Source organism: Sander vitreus, chromosome 15, assembly GCF_031162955.1.
Source record: "Sander vitreus isolate 19-12246 chromosome 15, sanVit1, whole genome shotgun sequence".
NCBI lineage: Eukaryota > Metazoa > Chordata > Actinopteri > Perciformes > Percidae > Sander > Sander vitreus.
The window spans coordinates 25,381,631-25,409,434 of NC_135869.1; the positions used below are offsets into that span (position 1 = coordinate 25,381,631).

General features: G+C 39.7%; 2 protein-coding genes across 2 annotated transcripts; one reads left to right on the forward strand and one right to left on the reverse strand.

Moving 5' to 3' along the window:
• Positions 1-9,391: 9,391 nt before the first annotated feature.
• Positions 9,392-24,264, forward strand: gucy2ca (guanylate cyclase 2Ca). Its single transcript, XM_078270266.1, has 27 exons — positions 9,392-9,596; positions 11,831-11,943; positions 12,587-12,654; positions 12,738-12,959; positions 13,055-13,173; positions 13,800-13,899; positions 14,125-14,236; positions 14,321-14,465; positions 14,982-15,067; positions 15,149-15,263; positions 15,384-15,465; positions 15,610-15,703; positions 16,477-16,539; positions 16,661-16,732; positions 16,957-17,061; positions 17,770-17,856; positions 18,165-18,297; positions 18,753-18,890; positions 19,082-19,170; positions 19,293-19,384; positions 19,793-19,951; positions 20,709-20,901; positions 22,010-22,184; positions 22,448-22,546; positions 22,677-22,771; positions 22,950-23,026; positions 23,110-24,264. Exons 1-27 carry the CDS (start codon positions 9,392-9,394, stop codon positions 23,315-23,317), a joined length of 3,246 nt encoding a protein of 1,081 aa, XP_078126392.1. The 3' UTR covers positions 23,318-24,264.
• LOC144530623 (uncharacterized) lies at positions 24,233-27,356 on the reverse strand. Its single transcript, XM_078270267.1, has 3 exons — positions 27,161-27,356; positions 26,395-26,559; positions 24,233-24,909 (listed from the first exon to the last, which is right to left on the reverse strand). Exons 1-3 carry the CDS (start codon positions 27,261-27,263, stop codon positions 24,599-24,601), a joined length of 579 nt encoding a protein of 192 aa, XP_078126393.1. The 5' UTR covers positions 27,264-27,356; the 3' UTR covers positions 24,233-24,598.
• Positions 27,357-27,804: the final 448 nt, after the last annotated feature.

A 27,804-nucleotide genomic window follows, 5' to 3' on the forward strand; every position in this document is an offset into this window, starting at 1 on the left:
TGTAACTCACCCGGCAGCCAATCAAAGCCAGACGGCCGTGACGTCAACAGGTGGGCGGGGCAGTTGGAGTTACATGCCAGTCAAGAGCCAGCTGACCTTTTACCTACAAGTGAAAGTGATGGATGGAGCACAGAAACAGACAAGGAAACATGGAGGATGTGCGATATAAACAGTTTATATTAGAGTAGAGTTAGAGTAATACAATATTTATCAATGAGGAGAAACTATATTACCGCAGGGGACTGAATACTAATGAATAAGGTAAGGAAAGCTGGCGCTGTTGTTGGCATTGAGCTGGAGTCACTCACAACAACGTACACAGCACGTTCTTTAAACAGAGGAGCATGTTCAGTGGCCGACTTCTGTCACTGTCATGCTCAACAGACAGGTTGAGGAGGTCCTGTGTCCCCAGGGCCATCCAACTCTTCAATACCACACAAAGGGGGAGGGGAGAAATGGACTTTTCAGCAGGAGCATGTCTCTCTCAGCCCCTACCACCATTATATCTCTGTCTGCTGTACACCTGACTGTCTTATAGGCCCTCCTACAATCTGGACTCTGGTCATAACATCTACATCTTATAACTTATTCCCTGTTATATATTGTTATTAACATATTATTTCTTTTCTGTCAAGCCATTCTAATTCTATTTGGTTTACATTCTTGTCTTTTCATAGTCATAGTTAATATTTAATAATAAAGCTATTGCACTAATCAATCCTTACACTGTTCTCTTTTGCACTACCACCATTGCACACAGTCTACCTTAGCACCTTTAACTCTTTAAATTTCTGTGAGTGATTTTTATGTATGTGAGATATACTGTATGTGTGTTTGTTGTGTTATGGTTGTCTAAGCCAGTGTTTCTCACAGGGGGGTATGTGTATTTGCGCTGGGCAGGGGGTACTTGGCTTAAAAAAAGCAATTCAAAGGGGGTACACTATTGAAAAAAGTTTGAGAAACACTGGTCTAAGCAACTGGATGCCTAAAATTTCCCTTGGGATGAATAAATTATCTATCTATCTATCTATCTATCTATCTATCTATCTATCTATCTATCTATCTATCTATCTATAATAAACATGCATTGACATCTTAATGGAAATAAAAAGTAAAAAGTACAAACATGCGTTCCAAAAGGGTTAGGGTTATATGACATTTAGCAAAATATGCCTTGAAATTGCATTTATTTGTAATAATTACTAATTTACAAACCCAATTCATTAAACCAGTCACAATATTTCCTGCGTTTCACCATCCTTTTGTGTTTAGCCCCTTTCACACATGCAGTCTTTCACTGAAATGAAAGGACATTTCCTGCATGGGGTCATGTGTGAATGGGACCAGGGATTGTATGCAGGGCCATTTGTCCCACCAATTTCCCCACTTCAGGACTTAGTAAAGTTCCAGGGAAAATGCTGGTACGGCTGTGGTGTGAATGCAAGCAGGAACGTTGTAATTAGAACTGGTGGGCTGATCCTTCCCCCATCTATTCTGGCATTGCCATGGCAAGTGTAAAAGGTTGCAAGGCAGAAATCTTCCTGCATGTGGCTGCATGTGTGAATAATAACATTTACTAGCGATTCCTGAAAGGTTATCCCAATAATTTACCACAAACTATGTGTTAAAGAGGCTTTAGAAATATAACTTTCTCAAAGTTTACAGTCTTGTAATCAGCTGAGACTTCTTCAGTGTCTATGAATTAAGATTAACGTAACAGTTGTTACGTCACTTTACCTTCCAATTTTTGTCTCCATATGTTCTTGTATACATTTTTTTTATTCTATTCCTATCTTAGTTTAGCTTTTTTTATATACCTCTTATGATTTAATCTTATTTATCTGTACTATTGCTGTCTTTGTGCTGCTGTAACAACCACAAATTCCCTCTAGGGATCAATAAAGGTTTATCTTATCTTACAGAGATTGTGTAATTTGTGAAATGTGTTTCGTATTGTTCTGTTGCTTCACTAAAGAGATCCTGTGTGGCAGGCTGTCTCACCTATGTCTGAGAAACACAAATGTTATCTATGATTTTATGACTGATTGTTCGAATTGCTTACAGTATGTTACTTTTCAAAGAAAATACTGTGCTATGCAACAAATGGTAGTTACACATCATCAAAGCTCAAATTAGTTTTTATGGTTTTATTTCGAAAGGGTATTTAACAGTCAGTTAAGACCTCTTCAGGATCACATCACATGATCCCTCCTCTTGATTTGATTACTGTCTTCTACCCACGCCTACTTTGCTACGGTCACAAGCTTGCAGCTTACAGACAGAACTCTCAAAGTTGTATTTCTGGTGTATGTAGGATAGTCTTCAACTGAGACAATGCTTTTGGTTTTATTGGTTTGGTTTGGCATTAATTGCTTTAATCTAGAAAACCAAAACCAACCTTTTGGTCTTAATGCCTTCAATAGCACCTAATATATATATAGAATCTTAAAAAAAATGTCATTACTTCAAATACATCTGCCAGTGATCTGTTGGCAGAGCTTTTCTTCCATAACTCCTAAAATATATACAGTGGGGCAAAAAAGTATTTAGTCAGCCACCAATTGTGCAAGTTCTCCCACTTAAAAAGATGAGAGAGGCCTGTAATTTTCATCAGAGGTACACTTCAACTATGAGAGACAAAATGAGAAATAAACATCCAGAAAATCACATTGTAGGATTTTTAATGAATTTATTTGCAAATTATGGTGGAAAATAAGTATTTGGTCAATAGCAAAAGTTCATCTCAATACTTTGTTATATACCCTTTGTTGGCAATGACAGAGGTCAAACGTTTTCTGTAAGTCTTCACAAGGTTTTTCACACACTGTTGCTGGTATTTTGGCCCATTCCTCCATGCAGATCTCCTCTAGAGCAGTGATGTTTTGGGGCTGTTGCTGGGCAACACGGACTTTCAACTCCCTCCAAAGATCTTCTATGGGGTTGAGATCTGGAGACTGGCTAGGCCACTCCAGGACCTTGAAATGCTTCTTACGAAGCCACTCCTTTGTTGCCCGGGCGGTGTGTTTTGGATCATTTTTATGCTGAAAGACCCAGCCACGTTTCATCTTCAATGCCCTTGCTGATGGAAGGAGGTTTTCACTCAAAATCTCACGATACATGGTCCCATCCATTCTTTCCTTTACACGGATCAGTCGTCCTGGTCCCTTTGCAGAAAAACAGCCCTAAAACATGATGTTTCTACCCCCATGCTTCACAGTAGGTATGGTGTTCTTTGGATGCAACTCAGCATTCTTTCCCCTCCAAACACGACAAGTTGAGTTTTTACCAAAAAGTTCTATTTTGGTTTCATCTGACCATATGGCATTCTCCCAATCCTCTTCTGGATCATCCAAATGCTCTCTAGCAAACTCCAGACGGGCCTGGACATGTTCTGGCTTTATAGGTTACAGGTCTGTGAGAGCCAGAAATCTTGCTTGTTTGTAGGTGACCAAATACTTATTTTCCCGAGGAATTTGCAAATAAATTCATTAAAAATCCTACAATGTGATTTTCTGGATTTTTTTTCTCATTTTGTCTCTCATAGTTGAAGTGTACCTATGATGAAAATTACAGGCCTCTCTCATCTTTTTAAGTGGGAGAACTTGCACAATTAGTGGCTGACTAAATACTTTTTTGCCCCACTGTATATATATATATATATATATATATATAGTGTATTAGGGACATTATTCTTCATTCAACCTTTATTTATACTTGAGAGATCATTGAGGAGCAGCCCTCATTCACAATAACATCGAGTTACAAAGACAAAAAAACAACAACACAGAGAGAATCAACACCATCATAAGAACATTGAAAGACACTAAAACTTTTCCGAAAGGAAAAACAATGTGATAAACAGATCAGGGCAACCAGGATGCAATAATGTAAAGCAATTACAAGTAGAAGTCTGGAGATCCAAAATCAGATTTCTAAAATGTCCAAAAAGGCACAAGTGCAGCATTTCATCTCCATTGAGCCAACACATCCACAAGAGGGCAGAACTGACGAAAGACAGGGATGGTACAGAAACCAGAACAACCAGAACTCCCAGTTAAATACTGACAATTCTCACCAACTGTATACAAATGCACATGAAGTCCAGCAGCAGTTAAACTGTGGAAGTTTAACTGCTGTTAAAGTGAAGAACTGGTCGTGTTTGCCAGAGGAGGGCAGAGCACTCTACAACAAATAGACCCTGGGCCCTTTCCATTATATGTATATGGCACACGTGTCAAAAAGATTGTCTGAATGTTGAAGCAAAAAAAAAATAAATACTGGAAAAATGCCTCAGAATAAGTTAGTACAATTATGTCTAAAAATCAATCCTAATTTTAGATTTATATGAAAACTAAAACAATACAGTATTCTGATTCTGAAATCACCATAGTTTTAAAAAAAATGTCAAATTATGGATTATAGGGAACATCCTAGATACCATATTCTTAGAATATGGTATGGGGAAGTTAATAATAATAATAATAATAATAATAATAATAATAATAATAATAATAATAACAACAACAACAATAATACATGTATATGTAGAGTACTTTTCATTGTTAAAATCAATCCCAAAGTGCCACAGATTAAATAAAGAGTTTGATTCGGATTGACAAAAGGTATTTATTGCGTGTGGGGTTCCTTAAGTAACCTGTACTCTTGCATATTTGCATTTCATCATAATAATGTCTAAAATGATTGCTTTATCCACACTGTTTTTTGTAGTTGGATGTGATGTCCTCCCTGGCATTGTATAAACAAAACTAAATCAATATGGTCAAATTGTATGACAAAGGAGGCAGCAGAGGGCAATTATTCATTAATCATAAACAGACTAATCATTAGCTTTGGAAATAATGAACAAGCCTCTTTATCTCATTTTGACCTAAATCCCCACATTTCTTCCAATCCCATCAGATGGGGTCTGACAGCTTTAATCTTTATTCATGTGGATAAGGCTGGCTAAGTCTTAGTGTAAACAAATCCCATGAAAAGACCGAAACCAACATGTGCTGATCTGTCTCTCAAGTCTTTACTTTTCAAACATGTCCCTTTGCCCCAGGCTCTTTTGTTCCTACTGAATATGTAAATCTCTAAAATACAATAATCTCTAAAAACATTTCATTTCATTCTTAGAAAAGGCTCATCAATTTCCTGAAACGGCTGGGCACTGTAATATTTAGCAAAAGTTACTCAAACAAGAATAAATAATGTGCTTTCTGGGGACTATTTTTGGATGCAGATTACTGTAATACACATCAGTGTCCATTTTCATCAGTTTGCATATTTCCCTGGGAATGAGCCTCTACATGTTTAAAATTCATTCAACGACCAATAAGACATTTGTCCGTGTGGAATGTCCCACAGTCGAGACACCACATATTTCAAACAACAAACCTGTTACTTCCTAATGTATTCATCGACTGTAAATGTAAACATCATCAATCTACTGAAAGCCCATAAGTGTAGCAATTGGAAATTTCAGACTTCGTCAGTACAAACACTCAACAAAGAAAAAGTTAAGTCCTCAGAATAATTTGAAAGATGATTCCCCCCCCCCCAGTTTATTGCAGTTCCAAAATATGGCATGTATAGTATCTGATGTTCCAGATGTATCAAATGTGCATTGAGTGATGCACTCAAATTAAAAAGCCATTATGTCTCATGCATCATTTTAGGTATCTCTGTAATTCAGCCTGGTTGAATTTGAGTCTGTGGAAACTTGCTGAACTTTGAAATACAGTTATCTGAATTTGTGTTGGGGTTGAGGAGGTGAGATACTCAGTAATCAAGTAATAAAAAAATAAACAGGCCGGATATTGTTTAAAGGACAAACCCGGTGCAAAATTAACCTAGTGGTTAATAACACATGTGTACTGAGTCAACCATTCTCTGGGATATGTTTTTTTTTTTTTTGGGGGGGCATTTTTAGGCTTTTATTGACAGGACAGCTGAAGACATGAAAGGGGGAGTGAGAGGGAGGAGTGACATGCAGCAAAGGGCTGCAGGTCGGAGTCGAACCTGGGCCCCCTGCGTCGAAGAGTAAACCTCTCTATATGGGTGCCCACTCTACCAACTGAGCTATCCGGGCGCACGCTTGGGGTATGTTTTCATGCTAATCGAATGTGACTACGCTAGACGTCGGGGCAGAGGGTAAAGTAAAAAGAAATCTCTATTTCTATACCATTAACAAGGCTCAAAATAGCACCACACTTCCACAGTAGCATAATGAGGGTCTCTACATGTAAAGCAAAGCATTGAGAACTTTGTAAGTGTACAGACAGTTTATTAAAAAGATAGTTTAGAAAGACAGTACTGTTCACGTATACAGACGGGCGCCATCTTGGGAAAACAGTCACGACCAGTCGAACGACGAATGCTGTGCTTTGTCACTGGTTACTGGTTACACAGCGTTCGTCGTTCAAAACATGAAAACATATCCCAGATAACGGTCGACTCGGTACACCTGTGTTATTAACCCCTAGGTTCATTTTGCGCCGGATTTGTCCTTTAAAGTATAATTTAAGCGTTATGCCTAACAAATGCATTCTTATTACCTCAATCCTGAGTTCAGTTTAGTTAAAGGCCTCCATTAAAACACCTCTCTTATCTACCTTCATGCAGAGAGGAAAGTGCTCAGTTGGACGCATTTCACAATAACAGACACGGTTAACAGCATTCATTTGCTTTTAAGCAGCCACAATGAGACAATAAAACAAGGAGTCTTGTTCCTCTTTAACATGTAACCATTTCCTCTGCCTGATAAAATGCCAGGGTGTGTTTGGACAGCAAACCTCTTCACATGAAACCGTAATGGGACTTAATGGTTGTGTGCCCCAACTGTGCTATTATGACGTCATATATGTGTGTTTGTTTAGGACGTTTACGACCCTGTAAGGTAGTGGCCGGACAGGAAGCTTAGTAATGAAGCACTGAACTGGAAAACAGAAGTTTTGATTGTAAATGTTAAGCATGAGTCCAAATGTATATACATGTTGTTTGTTTTGTGTGGTAGAATCACACAGTATGAAAATGTAGCAAGTTTGTGATCTTCCACGTGTGACATCCTATAGAAAACTCATTTAAAGTCACTTACACAAATACAGCTTTTATCTGAATGATAATTCTTGAAACTCTTCTTATCAGCAGAGAAGCAAAGAGCATAAACCAGTGTGAGAAAGACAATTCAATCATTTAATGATAAAAGAGGACACCAGCAAGATTTAGGACTGACAATAGCACTACAGTGTGTTTGTAGAAGATGTGTTCAATTCATGGCAATCCATCCAAAAGACATGTGGAGACACTTAAAACCACAAATGTCAACCTCTTGGTGTTGCCAGGGATCACCAAAGTTAGTAGGATTCATCACCTGACAACCATGAATATCTGTACCAACTTGTGTGCCAACCCATTTTGTGGATGTTAAGATACTTTTTAGGGTAATTGAAAACTTGGACCTGCTAGTGGCGGCAGAGGTTACCAGTAGGATCCATCTTCTGGGGACCATAAATATTGGGAACCATAAATATTGTGCCAATCCATCAAGTAGGTTATGAGATATTTTTCAGGATAAGTGAAAACTTTGACGTGCTGGTAGTGCTACAGCTTAGGGCATAGGGTCTTACCCTCTGGGGACCATGGAATGTCTGTGCATAATTTCATGGCAATCTATAGAGTAGTTGTTGAGATATTTCAGTCTGGACCAAAGTGGTGGACCGACTGACTGTATGTCCAACCGTTCTCATACCTTAACGACAGAATAGGTTGAGTGTCAAAACTCTAAATATGAAATATATGACCGTTATGCAAGCAGATCATAACTACCCATAATTGCGTTTCTTGTTAGGTGGCGACCTCTCTCCCATCACTTTGTAAGGAAACATCTCCCCCAGTGCAATGGTGTGACTCACTTATTAGTTTTTAATAGTTCTTGGATGACAATAAGCTCTACGGCGCAGTGGAATACGCTATTTCAGGGTACATTCATTATTGGTTTTGGTCTTTTCAGAAACCAATGTTGAATAAGAAAAACATAGAAGATCACCTTATCATTTAAGTGATCTGGTAATCAGAATCTTATCACTTTATTATGACCTTAATGCTGCTATGATAAACTGGGTGTGATGATTGTGATAATCGGAATGCCGACCATATCAGTTTGCAATGACATTACTATCATGTATAGATACAGTAAACACAAGTTATGTGTTTAAGTCTTGGTTTTGGAGTACAGAGTATGTATTTTCACCAGCAGGTGAAATTGTGAAGATATCAGAAATATTCCGATGCATTTAACTGCAGATTTAGTGGCTCTCTTGTATACAAACGAATGTAAATGAACAGTCTTGTTTTTACACTTACCCTTTTATTTTTGGTTCAGTGTTGTATTAAGGATTACATTAAGGATTAAAGTTGCTTCTCTCAAAATGAGGTGACACTGGTTTATGAGCAGTTGGGCCAAGACTTTTATAGGCTTAATCCACCCTGCTTTTATAGCACACAATATTTATCAGCTCCACACAAAGCCTTCAATTTTATGGTCTTCTGTGACCTTTGCCCCTCTCACTATGCAAGCTTTCTGCCACCTCTGCTTTGAACACTGAGTCTTCATAACGCACCAGATTGTGTCAAAATACTAGTTGAACTGTTTCCACTCTCTAAATACATGATTTTTTGTTGCCAGTCTACAAGTTATGACTACAACCAATCTGCTCTTGTCAAATGAACAGCGGGCAAATATACTAGTGATTTGGCCTTACACTTACTTCAGGTTGTTAAGGACAGACTGATCACTGTCGAAATGGAGATTTAGCAATAATCTTTGATGTTATAGTGACAGGAGATTAAACGTTATGTTTACAAACAGGATGAATTATGATCTCAATAAGTTTCCAAGTGAGTCCGTCTAAAAGGAGTGTGAGAGTCTCACCTGCCCCACCCTCCTTCTGACTGGTGCACCGACTGTCACTTGGCTGTTGTTCATTAACGTATGGAGGATAGGTAGACCAGCTCGTACCAAGGTGGAGGATTATTGATCTCAGGCTTTCACTAAACGAACAACTGTGTTTCTTCTCTTCAATCCACATTTTCTTTTGTATTTACTGAAAGTGGTTGGGTGCCAGATTTCTAGATTATTTTCTTCTCTTATCTGGATGCTGGACAGCGTATCAAGAGACAGTGAGACTTCTGCTTGGTCACTGAACAGCCCTACTCACTTCTGTTTTTGGACTTATGCCATCACGGAGAGAATCTGTTCAGGCGGAAGAATGTAAAAACCTGCCTTCAGACCTTCTGTTTATCTGAACAGGGTTATAAATTCTTTTGACATGTAGAAACGGTGGAAAAGACAGAATTCTGAGGGAACAGGAACATCTCAAGGAACAAGATGTACAGCTCGCACAGTTTACCTTACCTGGGAGTGTTGATAATGGCGGTTGTCGCCAACCAGATGATAGAGGACTGTTTGAACAGTAAATACACCATGAATGTTGTGGTGCTGGAGGACAACAATTATAAGTGGAGTCGACCGTTTGTGCAGGCGGCTGTGGAAGAAGCCATAGAAGAGGACTGGCGGGAGAACATTAAGCATGGTATGAACTAAATAAGGCTGAATGGACATTACAGATAATAATAATAATAATAATAATAATAATAATAATAATAATAATAATAATAATAATAATAATGAAATACAATCTGCAAACAAACTGATTTAGAGTAGCCAATAAAAAAACAAATGGTTTAACTTAAAAATAAGTAAAACTAACTAACTAACTAGAACTTGAGAATCAATCCTGGCTTTCAGAAGGAGGCATTGTGCATTTTATGAGGCATGTGATGGCAGGATATCAGTTTTAAATAGCTGGCAGTCAAGTAGTAGCTCCTAGAAAACCATAAAACAGAGAACTACAAAGTCAAGATGGCTGGGTATGAATGTCTGAACTAGTTTCTCTGCTGATGAGTAAGAAGAGGTTTTACCTCACCACTGTTGTGTATATAATAAAAGAATGCATAGGGTGATAATTTACTTTTTTACTTTTTTACGTCCATATAGACGATGGGATCTCTTTTGGATTCAGGGGTTATTTTAGACTGGTGCAGTAAGCTTTTTACAGATAAATAACTGATAAAGCTTTTATATTCAATTTGACAATTCATTTATTTTCATTTAATCAACACTTTAACGACATGTGGCCAGTGTACTGAGGAGTTTCTAGAATATTTTGAATATGGGGGCTAGGCAGAGACATTGGTGTTACAGGGTTCAACATACTTTTTTTTCTGTGTACATGCACTGGTGCATTTAACTTTTAAATAACATCACCAAAGGTTTTTTTTACCTGCACCAACATTTTTGTGTACTGCACTATTCGGTGTAATTGTCCTTCTTTCTCGGCACCTCCAACATGGCTGCGGCTGGATTGCCAACTTTTCAATTATTTTAAGTTTAGAGTGGGAAGGTAAAATTACTTTAAATTTGACACAGTCAGAGTCAATGTCATTCTGAAGAGGACCCCATTAAAAAGTCCATAAAAGATTTTTCTTATGACAGTTCAAATATGAGTGTAAATTGAGCTAACGTTCCCTTTCATTTTCTCCAAAACAAAAAAAATAACTTCAAATTGAACATGGTCATAGTCAAGGTTACCCTGAAGAGGATTACATTGGATTAAGTTTCAGCAAACCTCTAAAGAAAAACATTTATTTATTTAATTTGTGAGAGTTTAAGTAGGCTACAATGTGGAATTTTCAGAAAATCATCATTGACAACGGTGACGTTTAAGCTTTAGTGCGTAACGTTTTTAATATTAATGAACGTCTGTTACATTCAAGCCATTGCCAAATAAGTTGCTACAAAGCTAATTAAGACTATCAGCTCCACACAACTCTCTCTGTATTTCTCAGTATGGCTATGTTCAGAAGATTGTGGCTTGTATCATGTGGACGCGCCTACAGTTTTGTTGTCATTATTTAGAATTCCTCATGGGGGTGGCAGAAACTACGCACTATAGCTTTAAAGTGAACTGCAAACTAGCCAAGTAACTGTCAATGTAGCTAGCAGCCTCCCTGTTACATTTTATCTCTTGTAACTGAACATGTGTAGCTATAGAAAGAAAACATATAGATGTAACAAAGTACCAAACTGACCATTAACAGCTGAATCCCTGAAGTCCTGTTCTACACACTCAAAAAGATAGAACATGTAAATATGACCCGGCTGGTTGGCCTTTTTCTACCTACTTTCAGTGTTTGTGCTAAGCTAGGCTACAAATCGTCTCAGATTAATCTCTCTCCTGAAAACACAGAAACTGTGTTCAAACTTGTCATCTATGTTCCAGTAAGACAGCAAAGTATTCCTTTCAAATGTTTGGTTTCATATTGGCAGTACCAAAGCTGCTTAAATGAGACCAAGGTATTGATCGGTTCAAATGTGGACTATTCAGAAGTACCTGAAAGATAAACAAAGCTAAATACAGCACTAGGCAGTGGTTCCAAACCTCTATAAATCTCGAGAGGGCTCGAGGGTTCCTGACCTTCAGTTGGGAAACACTAGCATAAACTGTTTTTCTCTCAAATGCTTTAAATCCATTTTTGGAAATGAAAGTGTTACTTGTCAACCAAATGTGACGGGAATAAATAGTTAATATGAGTTATTTACAGTCATAACCCATGATGAGCTCTACTCTTACTGCCATCATTTTGTCAGAGGCTAGTCATCTTACTACCAAATGAAACTCTGTAATATTCTGCATTTCTGTAATTCTTTAAATCAAATGCTAAATTAACACCAGTAATAACTCTTATTTTCTTTCCATGACCCAAGATTTAGACTTTAAGTTGACGGCTAACTACAACGGGTTTGACACCAGCATGTACAACCGACAGGGCTGTGGGAGCAGCACCTGTGAGGGAGTGGCAATACTCAAGATGCTGCATGTGAGTGTGGTCAAAAAATGAGATGCCTAAAGAGTGTTGATATTTAAGTGCTTCTCTCTTATCTTTGCCCTCCTTTGTCATTTCTCAACAAACAAAACTGAGCTACTGCAAGATTCAAGGGATTGCACTTTTCTGTGTTGTGCTGATGTTTTATGCAGTAATAATAATTTCCCATTTTGAGGTTTGATATCATCCCTAGATGTCATGGCTCACCTAAATGTAAAATTATAAAGGAGTTATTTTGTCAAACTGTTCCAGGACAGTTATAAAGGCTTTCAGGTAAGAAAATATCAATCATCAAAAACTTCAGTTGTAAAATTCAATAGTTGGCTGTCAGCGCCTCACAGTCGACGATCAACCGCTTCTCTGCAGACTCATCAGTTTGCACCAACGACCTCACCATTACAGGGTTTGCCATTTCAGTAGTAGAGAGAAGAGATGCAAATATCTCCATCAATAGCACCCTAAATAGGGTCAGCCACAGGATGCTGTATGATGAGCTTCTAGTTTTTTATTTAGTTTCCTCTTTAAGTATAGTGTCTGACCCTTGGCAGTGGTGGTGCTGTGGTTTCACACAGTAAGTGACACACTTACAACACTTCTTTGATGACAGAATAACTGCATGTACTGTATCTTTCTGCAGAATAAAGGTGAAGTTGGATGCGTTATGCTGGGGCCTTCCTGCACTTATGCCACCTTCCAGTTAGTGAAGTGAGTATGACTCTGTTTTGTGTTATTTATTATACACCACCAAACAGCTGACTGACTAAGTTTTACCCTGTTATCTGCCTCAGTGAGGAAATCGACCTAACCCTGAGCATTCCCATCATCTCTGCTGGGAGCTTCGGCCTCTCATGTGACTATAAGCCCAAACTGACCCGAATTCTGCCTCCGGCACGCAAGATCTCAGACTTATTATTGAACTTTATGATGGAAATCTTGCCATTTAAGGAAGCTCCTTGGAAGCATGTCTATGTCTACAAGAAGACCATTAACCCACCTGAGGACTGCTTCTGGTGAGCCAACACAGGCTGCAATTCACCTGATTGAGCTTCATTCAGCGCTACAGCATGTGTCACTTTTTTGTTGTATCGCCTTGCTTTTGCCACAGGTACATTAACGCATTGGAAGCACACTCTGCCAACTTTGCCAAAGAGACAAAAAGAGAGATGCTGCGTGGGGAAGTTGAGCTAAAGAAGGAACTTACCGCTGAAAAAAGACGCAGCAACAGTGGGTATTTTGTTGGTTTGACTTACATAATGTCTTTATAAAGCACATTGAATAACAACCTACGTTGACCAAAGTCCTGTACAGACGGAGGTAAAGTCACAATAAAGAAAAAACTAAATAAACTACAACGCATTGTGCTTATAGGCACAAATAAACAGCTCATAGGCAAATGCATACCAAAACAGAAATCAGACACATCAGGAGGATGGAAACACTCGTGATTAAAAGTGTGTCAGCCTGAACTTAAAAGAGTCAATGGAGGGGCCAGATCTGATTGGGACAGTTTCACAGTCTATGGGCCGCAACAGCAAAGCCATGGTCACCCCTTAATGCATCTCAATCCATTAACCATTTCTTCCTGAGCTGTCATTACTTCATCAAAGCTTAAAAACCAAATGACTATGTTGACTTATAAAAACATAATAGTGGAATGCATGGAGTGGAAAGGGAACAATACTGGGTCAAAACCTAATGTATTGTGGCCAAATTGTTGCAGAGATAGTCAGCTGTGTCTTTCTAGGCCTAGATAGTAATATTGAAATACTGTAACCAGTGCTTAAAAAGAGTTGTGTTACAGCTCAAACATTTCCATTCCTGTTTAAGAGAAACTGATTTATTTATTTCAGTTTTCATCTTATGTGGGGGCCTTGACGACATTGTTACAATAAAGGAGAAGGTGGGCCCGATTGATGAGAACATCATGTTTATTCTCCTCGATATTTACAAGTAAGTCTATGATTTCACCATTTTTCCCATACACTGTTTAGTGTTACACAGTTTCATTCCAACTTTTGACCTAGTCGCTCTCTTACGCACCTGTCTCATGTAATAGATGTGCAAAGTATTTTTCTGTTCAGAATCAGAATATTATACTCTAAAACCTCTAGAGATGTGACATTTTGAATGTAAAGAAGTAACACTGTTCACTTGACACCCTTCATCTTCCTCCAGCCCTGAGTATTATGTCAACACAACATCCAGTAAGGGTATGGAAGATGTACTGGTGATCACTCTGCCACAGAGGAACTACAGCCTTGGAGCACAATCATCGTTCAACAACACGGTGAGCAGCAACTTTACCAAGACTGTGAAGGGAAACAGGTTCTTGCATGAATCTTTGACTTTACTTTGTCTGTCTTTCTATAAGATAAATGACTACGTGGCTGGGTATCATGATGGGGCGCTGCTGTTGGGCAAAGTGCTCAGAGAGGAAATGCTCAGTCAACGAAATAACAAGGGATCCCGTAATGTGCCTCTGAGTGACAACCCTTTTGGAAACGCCTCCTTTTACGGTGCGTATGATGAGTGACGACTCAAGGTTAGCAACACAATGGGAGGCAGAATTACAACTCAAAAGAAATTTAACAAACATCTCCAGGGTTTGCTTTTTTAAAAGTCTCCAATCTCTGGTGTTCTTGAAGGCACCATCTGAGTTGCCAAAATTCTCCCAGATTGCAATTGCAATACTACAAAAAATGTTGTGATGCTTGTAGTTAAATGAGTTTGATAATTGATTGGATTGGCAACTGTTTTTCATAATTGAGTATGCAAAAACTCGTTATTTGCAGGTCTATTTGTAATTTTGTGTTCAATTTTTCTGATTAAATAATGTTTATACATTTGAGCTTTTTAATAATTTTCAAATCTAAAGCAAAGACATAAAAACTACTCATTATGTTTGCAGATTTTTGGATGCATTCTGCAATAAAAGAAATTGTAGCTGAGAAATTAACAATGCTATCTATGTTGTTGTTGTTGTATGTGTGTGTGTGTGTGTGTGTGTGTGTGTGTGTGTTTTCTTCAAGTAGGTATGGGGGGACACTATGTGATTGATGAGTATGGTGACAGAGATGTTAACTTCTCTATGATTTACACATCAACTGTAACTGGCGAGGTGAGACTACTGTCAATTCAGCAGTTCACACGGTCAATGCATACGTTTGTTTTTATACTTTGTCTCTTTTTCTCTCTCCAGTACAAAACCCTGTTAGTGTTTGACACATCACAAAATAAAACCATAATGACAGACACAAACCCTGCCCTGCGCTGGAATGGTCATCTTCCTCCTGATGAGCCAAAAAATCCAAATGGTAATATTACGAATTAGTAATATAGTGTGATTTCATTGTCTCTATTCTCGGTACGGATGTAAAAGCTTTTTTGTTAATGCCGCTGTTTGTGTGTGTGGGTGTGTGTTTATGTGCTTCCAGACTTAAATTTGCAGGATGTGATTGTGATCGTTCTGAGTGTCAGTGTTGTCGTGGTGACAGCCATCGCTCTCATCTTCTACAGGTAAACAGCATACATGTATCACAGATGTATCACGCGTGCTACATGTAGAATTTTAGCATCAGCTACATTCAGAGAACAGGAAGATACAACAGTTCTGACAAGAGTGTAAATTGTCAGTAACAACGTGTGTGTGATTAATGTTAGGCAGAACAGGAAACAGCGTCTTTTGCAGAAGAGGTGGTCCCACATCAACCCTCATCTGATTGGTCCGCTGGATGAGAAGGAGGTCTCTCTGAAGGTAAACAGCCTCATCAATCAGCTGTTTCCTGCATTTTAGATACAGGGGTCGGCAACCTTTTCTATGATGAGCGATGATAATGTTTGTCCCTGTTTATAATAATTCTCTATTCTATTAGGCTAACCGACATAAAAACATGCCAATGATAGAGAGATGAGTTTTAACATTTAAAAACATTTATTTATTTACGATACATTATTCATTCACAAAGAAATTGGTGTCCTTAAAGGTTGGTTCAATTTCCAAAAGATTATTTTTTATTCCTCTTTTTAGTCAAATTTAGCATGGGTGTACTCATTTATGCTGTGCACTGTATATAATTATATAATTTCAATGTTTAGGAATACAGTAAGCTGCCGTCTGTAGCCTGATTTTTTGGAGGTACACAAACTTAGTGTTATACTCCCCTGAAGGCAAATGAAATCTTGTAAAAACTAGACACCATGAAACCAGGCCAGGGGCGGAAAGTTGGGGGGTCAATGCACCCCTTCCCTACTTACTATCCCCTACTAGCACCCTTGCTCGGATCACACCCATCTTTGATTTTAGCCTTCATTTTTATCTCAACTACACACCTGTAAAGTTTTGTGACTGCATTTTTCACAGTAATCGGGCAAGGAGAAAACATTACCAGCATCATTGTTGCAGCTGCTAAAGAGTATTGTGTTCTTGAAATTTGATGAGATCACAGATAAGGACATTAAGTCAGATTAGATGTGTGTGTGTATGTGTGTGTGTGTGTGTGTGTGTGTGTGTGTGTGTGTATGTAACAGATTGATGAAGATAAGAGGAAGGACAGCACCTTCTTCAGTCACCGAGGCCGCTATGACAAGAAGGTACCAACAATCCAACTTCTAAAAATCAATTTAGCAATATAGTTATGACAAAAAAGGAAAAGAAAGACATGATCTTGTATTTTCACTCAGCAAGTGTGTCTTATTTCTTTGTATTCTTCAGCCTGTCATCTTGAAAGAGCTGAAGCACACGGACGGAGACTTCACCGAGGACCAGAGGATTGAGCTTAACACTGTAAGACACCACTGTGTTATGCCAATTCTTTGGCCCTACCTCTGCCTTTCTCTCCTCTTTCAGCTCCACATTAATGTCTGTATGAGATTTGAGATGTTTGTGACTGATGTCATAGCAGGACAAGTATGTTTCCCAAATCTTTTTAAACCCCTTTCTGTCCAACCTCCCTATCCCTCCTGACCCCTTCTCTGTCGCTTCATCCTCGCCTCCTCTTCATGTTTCAGCTGCTGCGCATAGATTACTACAACCTGACCAAGTTCTACGGCACGGTGAAGTTTGAGTACGGAGTGTTTGGGGTGTTTGAGCTCTGTCAGAGGGGCTCCCTCAGGGTAAGAGCAGACCATCACTCACACTTTGTTTTGCATATCCCTGCATGCATAAGTCAGATCCTGCTAGAATAATGTGACTAATGTTTTGTCCTGTGGATCCACAAAATTGATCAACATCGTGACATAGGACCTTTTAGAACTTTTGCTATTTCATCAGAACTATTAGGTTACTTGAATGAAATACTTGGAACATGTATCTCAAGATATAGTCTTATGCAACCTATTTATTTTATTTAAATAACAATATTTAGTTAAGATATAAGGACTAAGTGAACTCTACTAGTTATATATTTGTTTTGGTCTTGTATTTTACAACCTGGCTGACTGAAATGCATCTATAGAGACCTTGCTTTTTGTCATAGTAACGGTTATTTTGTCATTAGTCTTCATTTTTTAAATCTTCTTGCTCTTATCTTCATCTGTATTTTCTTTAACGTATGCTTTTATTACTTTTTAAAATGCATTTTCAAGCTCTGTGGCCTCCTCAGTGGCTAATATCCAATGATGTTTACCGCTCACATATATATTTGTGCACCTAATCACACACACACACACACACACACACACACACACACACACACACACACACACACACACACACACACACACACCTTTGCTTGTGAAGTAAGTGTTGCACAGTTGCATTATTACGGAGTACAGAGCAGAGTAGTAAACGTGATAAAATATGAACTTTTGTTTTTCACCCAGTACATTCTGAACAACAGGATCTCCTACCCAGATGAAACCTTCATGGACATGGAGTTTAAGATATCAGTCATGTATGACATAGCAAAGGTATTGTTTGCTTTTGTTACCAAAGTTTTTGTGGGCATGTCACATATTCCTATACTTAACCAAATAGGAAAGCAATAAGAATTCCACAGAAGGAAAATAAATCATTAAGTGACAAAATGATCATTGATTTATTTTCCATCTGCAAAATTAATTTAAATGTAGTCCTTATGGACATGGTCATGATTTGTTTTAAAGGTAATAATCGTTTATTTTGTTCAATGTATTTTTACCTCACTTGCACTGCATTTCCAGGAAAGTAAAACAAACAACCAGGTCACTGCTGTCCTGCTTCTTTATATCTTCTACAGGGCATGTCATACCTCCACTCCAGTAACATCGAGGTCCACGGTCGCCTCAAGTCGACCAACTGTGTGGTCGACAACCGCATGGTGGTCAAGATCACTGACTTTGGCTGTCACACCATCCTGAGCCCAGGCAAAGGTGAGAATGAGTTTTTCAGTGAGGTCCATTAAAAAAAAATCTAAAATCTGAAAATAGACTCAACTCCTCTCCTCTCCTCTCCTCCCCTCTCCTCTCCTCTCCTCTCCTCTCCTCTCCTCTCCTCTCCTCTCCTCTCCTCTCCTTCCCTCCCCTCTCCTCTCCTCTCCTCTCCTCTCCTCTCCTCTCCTCTCCTCTCCTCTCATCTCCTCTCCTCTCCTCTCCTCTCCTCTCCTCTCCTCTCCTCTCCTCTCCTCTCCTCTCCTCTCCTCCCCTCCTTCGCCTCTCCTCTCCTCTCCTCTCCTCTCCTCTCCTCTCCTCTCCTCCCCTCTCCTCTCCTCTCCTCCCCTCTCCTCTCCTCTCCTCTCCTCCCCTCTCCCCCCCTCCCCTCGCCTCTCCTCTCCTCTCCTCTCCTCTCCTCACCTCTCCTCTCCTCTCCTCTCCTCCCCTCTCCTCAGACTTGTGGACGGCCCCAGAGCATCTTCGTGAAGGTGGGCTGTCTCAAAAAGGCGATGTCTACAGCTATGCCATCATTGCTCATGAGATCGTTATGCGGTGGTCCCCATTCTACACACAGTGCTGCTCTGATCCTGCAGGTAGGCCTGGATAATTTGGTACACTATTAAATAAATTGTGACAGTTACTGTAAACAAGACAGGTTTGTTGAGATTGTTGGGATGTTGATGCAGAACATATTTGACCACACAGCGACGACAGACTCAGTGATCGTCCTCAGCTCTAAGTCCTGCTCGCATTGATTATATTATAATGTCATTTAATCCTTCAGAGAAGCTCTACAGAGTGCAGTATCCCAGTGGGATGAGCTTCTTCAGACCTGACCTTAACTTTGACGGTGCATCAGAGAGGGAGGTCGAGGTAAGAGAGCTGTTAAACATTGTAGAGAATGACCATTTACAAAGTAAAGCTGCTTGGACACATCAAGTTAAAAAGTTTCTCTTTGCCCATGTGTATGTATGTTTGCTTTTTTGTGTATACAGCTGTTCATGCTGATAAAAAACTGCTGGGATGAAGACCCAGAGCGAAGGCCAGATTTTAAGAGAATAGAGTTATCGTTGGGTAAGATTTTCAGGTATGTCAACGCCACACATTCACTTTCAATTATTTCACTTCACACTTCATGGCCAAATATAAATGGACACCAGAACAAACATGAGGACACCAGAACATTACACCTTTACGCGTAATACAGGCCATTCAAGTTCTTCCGCACCAAATTGAAAAAAGCATAATATTTTGTGATTTCTGGCAATATAAATCAAATGCACTTGACTAAACAGACTAACCATTAATTGAACCTAAGGTGCCAAAACTATGAAAAAAACAGGGATGTCCACATACTTTTGGCTCTATAGTGTATGCAATCCTGTTTATTGCATGAAATCATTCCTGCTGCACTGTTCTCGTACTTGATGATTCTTTTCTGATAGAATAATAGAAACAGTGATTTTAATATGACATATTTTTCACTTTGACACAGTAACCTGCATAACCAAGCCAGTGAGACTTACATGGACAACCTGATCCGTCGCCTGCAGATGTACTCCAGGACTCTGGAGCGTCTGGTGGAGGAGAGAACCTCTTTGTACAAAGCTGAGAGGGACAGAGCTGATCGCCTCAACTTTATGCTACTTCCTGGGTAGGTTTATACCCAACAGTCCTGGCATATTACAGAGGGCGATTGAAAAGATGTTTAAAGCTGCACTGATATATTTTTGTATTAAATATAACAGAATTTTTTTATATCCAAAACGCTGGAAAATGCTTCAAAAACTGTCAGTAAAAGCGGCAAAAACTTTGAAAATGTGACAAAAACTAGGTGGCCCAAAATTTATTGTGAACCTAAATGGATATGTGAGCCGGATCAAAATCTGCGAGGGGCTGGATTTGGCCTGCGGGACCTTGAGTTTGACACATGTGGTTTAGATCATCTGTGTCACAGGGTTAACATTTTTGTGAGGCATCCATGTTTTGCCAAGAAATCAATTTACTTTTTATTGAATTGCTTTAAAGTCTTCACCACATATAGAATATGAGTCTGGACAGACATGGATGTAAACTGCAACTTGACTGGTTGGTGGAGGTTTTTATTTTCTCTGTTGGCTCATGTGTATTTATCACATTTCATAAATCCTGGAAGCAGGAGGCTTTTTGAAAGGGTTTAAGAAATGTTTAGAAATGTTTCCAGTGATATATATGATATACATTGACTTTCCTCATCTTCCTAATAATAGCCTTGGTCCTTCCAGGCATGTGAAGGCAACGAATGCCTGACCTACAGCTCAAAGCAAAGCTGGATTTGCATTTACTACATAGCGAATAACAAACTGACAGCAATTTTTAATTTGAGTAGAAGCCATCAATTAACATGAGTATCTCTCCCTGTGTGTCCTCAGCCCGGTGGTGAAGTCACTGAAGGAGACGGGCAGAGTGGAACCAGAGCTGTTTGAGGAGGTGACCATCTATTTCAGCGACATTGTGGGATTCACCACCCTCTGCCACTACAGCACCCCCATGGAGGTGGTCGACATGCTCAACGACATCTACAAGAACTTTGACAGCATCCTTGACCACCATGATGTCTACAAGGTACTTCAGTATGACTCCTTTATATTCTACCGTTTAACAAGTCAGTATGAATGTTCAGCTCAGAGGATCTCAGACAGGATGTCACTGCTGTTTATCTGGTTGTTTTTCTAACACCTCGTCTTGTGAGATAGCACTTATGTTTGGTCTTAAAGGTGCCGTAGGTAGGATTGTGAAGATCCAGGACATTTGAACATCGACAACTTCTCAGTCCCTCCCCCCTTTCTGCTAAAGCCCAAAACGGTCTCCTAACGGTCCCCTCCCCACATAAGGGAGAATGAATGCATGTGTATGAGCAGTGATTGACACGCAGTTAGACACCACCCCTGGCCCTGATTGGTGCATCTGAACAGGGAGCGATGGATTTTTGCAAATCACACTACAGGCTGTAGGTGGAGCCAGAGGAGCTGGATTTTTTTTTTAATGACCTGCTTTATGTAGTTCTACTGGAACATAGGGTCAGTTTCAGCAAATATGACAGAAAGTTAGTTTTATAAGGCTTACCTACTGCACCTTTAACAGGAAACATTAATCTAAAGCTGTTGAGCAGTTGAAGTAAGAGCTAGATTGGTATATATGGCTCATTATTTTGTTACTTTTTCATGTTTACATGTTTTCGGGTTGTCCGTCCTTACACACGTCTGTCCCATTCTCGTGAACGTGATATCTCAGAAACGCCTGGAGGAAATCTCTTCAAATTTGGCACAAATGTCTTCACGATTTTGGTTGTCAAAGGTCAAAGGTCACTGTGACCTCACATGACCCATTTCTGGCCATAACTCAAGAATTGCTGCGCTAATTGTGACAACCACAAATGACCACAAACATATTGATGATCATAATGTTCTGCAAGAACACTTTTCTGACCATTATTCAACGCCATAACTAAGAGGAGAGCTTTGGTTTAATACTGAACTGGTCATACTGATCTTGAAACTGGGGTGATTGTATAGGTCTTCTGTGCTGCTGTGTTAAAGATATGTGTGAAGCATCCCCAAAAAAACGTAATACGTTTTATTAAATTCCTTAACGTCTTCACTACATATATTGTATAAGTCTGGACAGGCATGGATCTAAACTGCACATGACTAATATATTTTCTATCTCTCAGGTTGAGACAATAGGAGATGCGTACATGGTTGCATCAGGTTTGCCCAAATGTAACGGCGACAGGCATGCAGTGGACATCGCCCACATGGCCCTTGACATGCTGGCATTTGTCGGGACGTTTGAGTTGCTACACCTGCCTGGCATTCCTCTGTGGATCCGTATCGGTGTGCATTCAGGTAACAGAAAGTCAAGATTTTGTCTTATTTAATGTAATCCTCTTTCTTTCCCCTACATTTTTTGAAAAAGATACAGATATGGATAAAAACATTTCAAATACATAATCATATGTGAGAACTGAGAAAGATAAAAAGTGAAGGAGCCACAGATACATACAGTATATGGGACAGTTAAATGATTTCAATTAATTTTTTTTTATCAACTAACTGGATGAAAAATAAAAATAAGATATTAATGCTTGTTTGTGTGTATTTGTGTGTAGGACCGTGTGCAGCAGGAGTGGTGGGGAACAAGATGCCTCGCTACTGTCTTTTCGGAGATACAGTCAACACTGCATCACGCATGGAGTCCACGGGCCTGCGTAAGAGACAAAAACACACATACACACACACACACACACACATATTTAAACACAGTCACAGTATTGGCGGTTTAGGTGCTAAGAAAGCTGAGGGTTTGACTCATGATTCATTCTCATTTGGTCCTTCCAGCTCTGAGAATTCATGTCAGCCAGTCCACCATCAACATCCTGCAGAGGACAGACTGCAAGTTTGAGTATGAAAAAAGAGGAGAGACCTACCTGAAGGTTAGCTGGGTTTGGTTTGGCTTTTTTCTTTTTCATTGACATCACATGTAATCCATACAGATAGTAGTAACTGCACTGATTTCCTGTGTGTGTGTGTGTGTGTGTGTGTGTGTGTGTGTGTGTGTGTGTGTGTGTGTGTGTGTGTGTGTGTGTGTGTGTGTGTGTATCTGACTAACAGGGTAAAGGCAAAGAGATGACATACTGGTTAACAGGAGTGACTGGGGGAAAATACAACCTGCCAACACCACCAACAGTGTGAGTGAAACACAGCCTCAGATAGATTTACTTCCCACATTTGCATCCATAATCTAAAATAACCCCTCACGTTACTGTCTAAGGGAGAACTTCAAGCTGCTACAGCAGGACCTGGCGGAGATGATCGTGTCCAGTCTGAAGAACCGGGAAGATGGGAGCGAGAGCTTCAAAAAGAGGACGACCCTGTCCACCAAAGTCTGCCAGAGAGAGAACAGCAGCAGCCTGCAGGGGGACAGCCCGCCAGAGTACTTCCACCTGGCTGTCACTGACGACCCCAGTACCTACCTGTGATGAGAGAAACTTTCCATACAATACTGGCTATATAGGTAGACATCGCAGCAGTGCATCATAGTCTATGTACCTGTCTGATCAGCACTGCTGGGCTCAAGTGACAGTGGAGCAGAGCAGCGGTGGAACCAGCAATGATAAATGTGTCTGCCACAGGGTCTCAGTTCTCCCTTTTCCCCTTTTGACGCTTTCCCCCCTCAATACTCATCCGTCATAAGTCAACATTTTTGTTAAAGGGAAAATCCACCCTCAGATATATCACTGAAGATGTTTGTTGAGTTTTGTTGTGATAGAAGAAGTGCTATAAATAAGACCTCCTCTTGTATTGTGTAGGGCTTGCACCATTTTTAGAAAACACCACTGTAGCCGTGTTGTACTCATTACATTTGCCCTGGTATTCATGGGAATAAGAGAGGAACCAATAGTAAAACTGGCCTGAAGAGTAGCAAACAGTGATACTATCACTTGGGGGCGCCAAAGTCTTACATTTTTACACAAATAATGGCAATAATTTGTTCCTGGAACTGTTTTGGGTGGCTTTTTCTTATAAAATGTTTGCCTTTTGTAATGTGTAACATAAGGCAATGAAAACTCACACATTGTCACAACTACATGGATTTTAGTAAGAGTCCTGCTTTAAGATCCATTAAAAATCTCAAAAAAGGTCAGTTCTCTCCAGAAGGAATCAAAAAAATAATATTGAATGAACACTTTTATGTTTAGATGTTGCCTCCAGGAATCTCATTGATTGAGAAAGTTTGACCCAATATTTACCATGTAAATAGCCTTTTCTGCTGCAAAGACAGTGGAACTATATCCAACAGTACTTGTTAAAATATAGCGCAGATGTGAAAATATTTCTCTTTCACAGCACAACACTGCTACCTTGTTTTCTTAAGATAAGAAATATTGCAGTGATGATTTTGGTTTTGTGTTTTATTAAAATATGGCATACGATTCAGAGCGTGTTTTTTTTAAAATCATGTACACAATATCATAAACAGTCTTACATGGTATTATTGGACACCAACCTACACCATGGCACTTGTATTTCTTCAAGGAGTGCAGTGAAATAAAACAGCAGTAAACAAAATATTTTGTTAAACCATAAAAAAAGAGAAGAAGTAGAAAAGAAACATATCCAAAAAAATTGGATTTAACATTGGGGGAAAACTCACCACACAGTTCACAGAGTGCATGCAGTGAAGGAAACACACACACACACACACACACACACACACACACACACACACACACACACACACACACACACACACACACACACTACACAGTTTTAGTTGTAACCAACACAGTGCCACCCAGCTCTGTGGCAGGAAGTGGGATCCTGTGTTCCCTCATTTGCCCTCCGCCCCATTCTGTCCCAATATGCTTTGCAAGGTCACTGCATGCGGTGAAGCCATCCTCCCACTTTGAGCCCGTCTGGGCCCCCAGGTGCTGGTGAGGACAGAATAAAGGGGGCCATGCTGCTCCCTGCAACATCTCTGCCTGACCGTTTGTCTCTGGAGGCGCTGGGTGGATTTTGGCAGGTGGCTCTGCTTTCTGAAGAGGCCTCTGACACTGTTCTGCATCCTCTTCTACACAAACAACAAAAAAATGAGTGTGTCACTGAATATCCGGATTGATTTACATGTAAATGTGTTGTGTATATTGTGTAATAGGATCTCCTTGAACACGTGTGAAAGACTCGTCACAGCTCACTATTTTTAGTCAAGAAAATCATTAAATACACGGTGGAAAAGAGAGAAAAGGAAGCATTATGGTTCCATAATACAGAAAATGACCATCAAATGCCATGCAACAACACACATCCAGTATACCAACATATCAACTCTCTACTGAATGATTGGGGTCTTCTGATATTGGATAAAATCAAAGAATTGCCCATCCCACCCAAAAATCAGTAACAGTGGAGAACATTTGACAATATTGTCTTTGTTACACAACTAAGGTCATTGTACAGCATCATAAACCACTGGGTACTGCACAACGTTGCCTTGTGGTAACAAAATTAGACCATCGATTAAGTCTTAAGATATTCACGCACATGCTCCTATTTATTGTAGTTTTCTTAATTTAAAGGCAGCTATAAATTGAGGAGAGTGTGAGGGTCAAAAATACATCATGTTGCCTCAGGACAGCAATATGCAGAAGAGTTTTTTTTTTAATTTAATTCATACATCTATAAAACACTATATTCCCATATTTAGTCGACAAGGGTAAAACAACTTTTGAAACAATGAGCTTTCTTTCACAACATCTGAGTGGACAACATCTGCTTCTCTCGTTTTTTTACATTCCTGGTTGTCCTGTGGATAAAGCTCTATTGACAGACAATTTACTCAATGAGGACAAAGGCATTTATAACAAGTATATTATATATTTATAACGAGTGAAAGCTATTCTGCTGTTAGTGCTTCTCCGCATGTCTCTTTGTCAGTTTATGTGTTTTCAAGATTGCTTGAGACCTAATTTGTCCTGCCTAACCAAAGGATGTGTGTTGAAACCAGAATAGCTGGTAAGAGAGCAGGGCTGACCCATGGGACGCCTGAGAAGAAGAGAACAGAAACTGTTTCTACTGTGATGAATGTCACACTTCATCACCTGCCTGCCTGCAACCCCATTCCCCTCGCGTTCTGCATGTTAGATCTCCGGCTTACAGTAAAAGAAATGTCCGCCACTATGAAGACTTGAAAGACGACATGTTGCCCTGACGTTTAAAATACGTCACTCGAGGAAGATTTCATTCTAAGACATGAACGATCAATTATTATCTCTGCAATTATTATCTTTGGGGCTTAAATGATACACTCCATTACCTGATACATTATACTATCAGAAGCAGCTGCTTCTATTAGGGGAGTAAATAATTTTTTGTGTTAAAATGTCGATGCTGACACTGATATTTTCAAATTCTTGGTGGCAATATTTTTGAAATGTGTACTAATGCAGGAACATTTGTTACTTTTCTGTGTTTTATCAAAAATGTCACTCTGAAGCCATTAAAACAGCATTTCATGTGACACTCAATCATATGAATCATCAATGCCAGCTGTCCTTACCCGAGGTGTGGCTGTGCCTGGTCTGTCGTTCGTATATGACTAACCAGAGAACCAGAGCAAAGATGGACCCCAGAATGACCAGCACCACAGAGACCCACAGAGCCGGACTCAGCAGCATCAGTGAGCTGGCCTGGGCAGTGGGGGTCATGGCTCTCAGCGGCGGCTCTGAGGGCAACATATTGATTAACGACCTCAACAGAAAAATAGTTTACATTCTCAACAGCTGTAAAAACCCAAGTTATTATATTGGATGTGAGTACAAACTGGGATTTATTAGCATTGGTCAATTGTTTAGTTCCTAAAAGAGCAGGGCTGCAGTCATGTCAAAGTCGGTCAAATCTGAGTCAGTTGACAATTTAAAAAAAAGTATACCTAAAATGTTTATTTAAGATGAACAGAGGTATTTGTCTTAATGCGGGAGCTCTATGCCTCCCCCTTAAACAGATAGATAAATAATGCTAAACAGATTTAGCAGCTGTATTGTACACATGTGCATTCACATGAATGCTTTGCTACAGATGAGAAAATATGTACATGCAAGTAGGGTTGAAAACAACACATCTCTGAAGTTTTTTGACGACCAAAAGGAATGCAAGTCAACATCACAAAGTGGCCAAGAGATGCCAAGTCAACTGGGTACTAAACCAAGAATAGCGCAAAGAGATTTTGAGACTAGACATTGACAGACCAACTCAGCTCAGGAGGTAGATAAAAACAATTCTACAAGTATTCTTTAGAGAGAAAAAAAAGGTTCAGAGAAACTCACCCGTTGGTGGTTTAGGTTCGGGTATGGGTTTGATATGGGTCTTATAACATGCAGCGATGAGGTTGTCCCACGTACTGCCAGCAGGACAGTCCTCTTTGCCCATGCCTGCAGCAATGTGGAGACCTGCTGCTGCTGTGTTTCCCTCCGCTAAACTTGTGTTTATGACACAAACTGAAAAAACAAAAGATGTGACAGTGAGACACAGAGGAGGGTAGTGACGGCAGGATATATGAAATAAATGCAGAGTCCCTAACAGACGTTTCACTTCCTTTATTTCATAGGAAAGAGTGAATCACTACATGTGTCCCCAGGGGCAAAGCGTGCGCGCGAGAGAGAGAGAGCTGCATTTATGTTTAAAAAACAAAGAGTTTCTGATCTTTCTGTCTCTATGTCTGTTAATGCATGATCATTTTACCGTTTGTCCACCGGGTTAATTGGTGAGGATAATGATTGATTACAACTGTTTGTTATTTTACAGATTACCATTATGACTGTTCATTTAGTTCATTTGACTGACGGCTCCACAACAGCTCATTAGTTTCTGGGATCCACTATATCCCAGGACCTAAAGTGGGAGCCCAACACTGACACCATCATCAAGAAGGCCCAGCAGAGGATGTACTTCCTGCGCCAGCTCAGGAAGC

Coding starts and splice junctions, on each gene's coding strand:
- gucy2ca (XM_078270266.1), top strand. CDS start 9,392: ATGTACAGCTCGCACAGTTTACCTTACCTGGGAGTGTTGATAATGGCG. Junction 16,540..16,660: donor GAGGCCGCTATGACAAGAAG/GTACCAACAATC, acceptor TGTATTCTTCAG/CCTGTCATCTTGAAAGAGCT. Junction 22,547..22,676: donor CATGGAGTCCACGGGCCTGC/GTAAGAGACAAA, acceptor TGGTCCTTCCAG/CTCTGAGAATTCATGTCAGC.
- LOC144530623 (XM_078270267.1), bottom strand. CDS start 27,263: ATGGGCAAAGAGGACTGTCCTGCTGGCAGTACGTGGGACAACCTCATC. Junction 26,560..27,160: donor CGAACCTAAACCACCAACGG/GTGAGTTTCTCT, acceptor TGTTGCCCTCAG/AGCCGCCGCTGAGAGCCATG. Junction 24,910..26,394: donor CAGGCACAGCCACACCTCGG/GTAAGGACAGCT, acceptor TTGTTTGTGTAG/AAGAGGATGCAGAACAGTGT.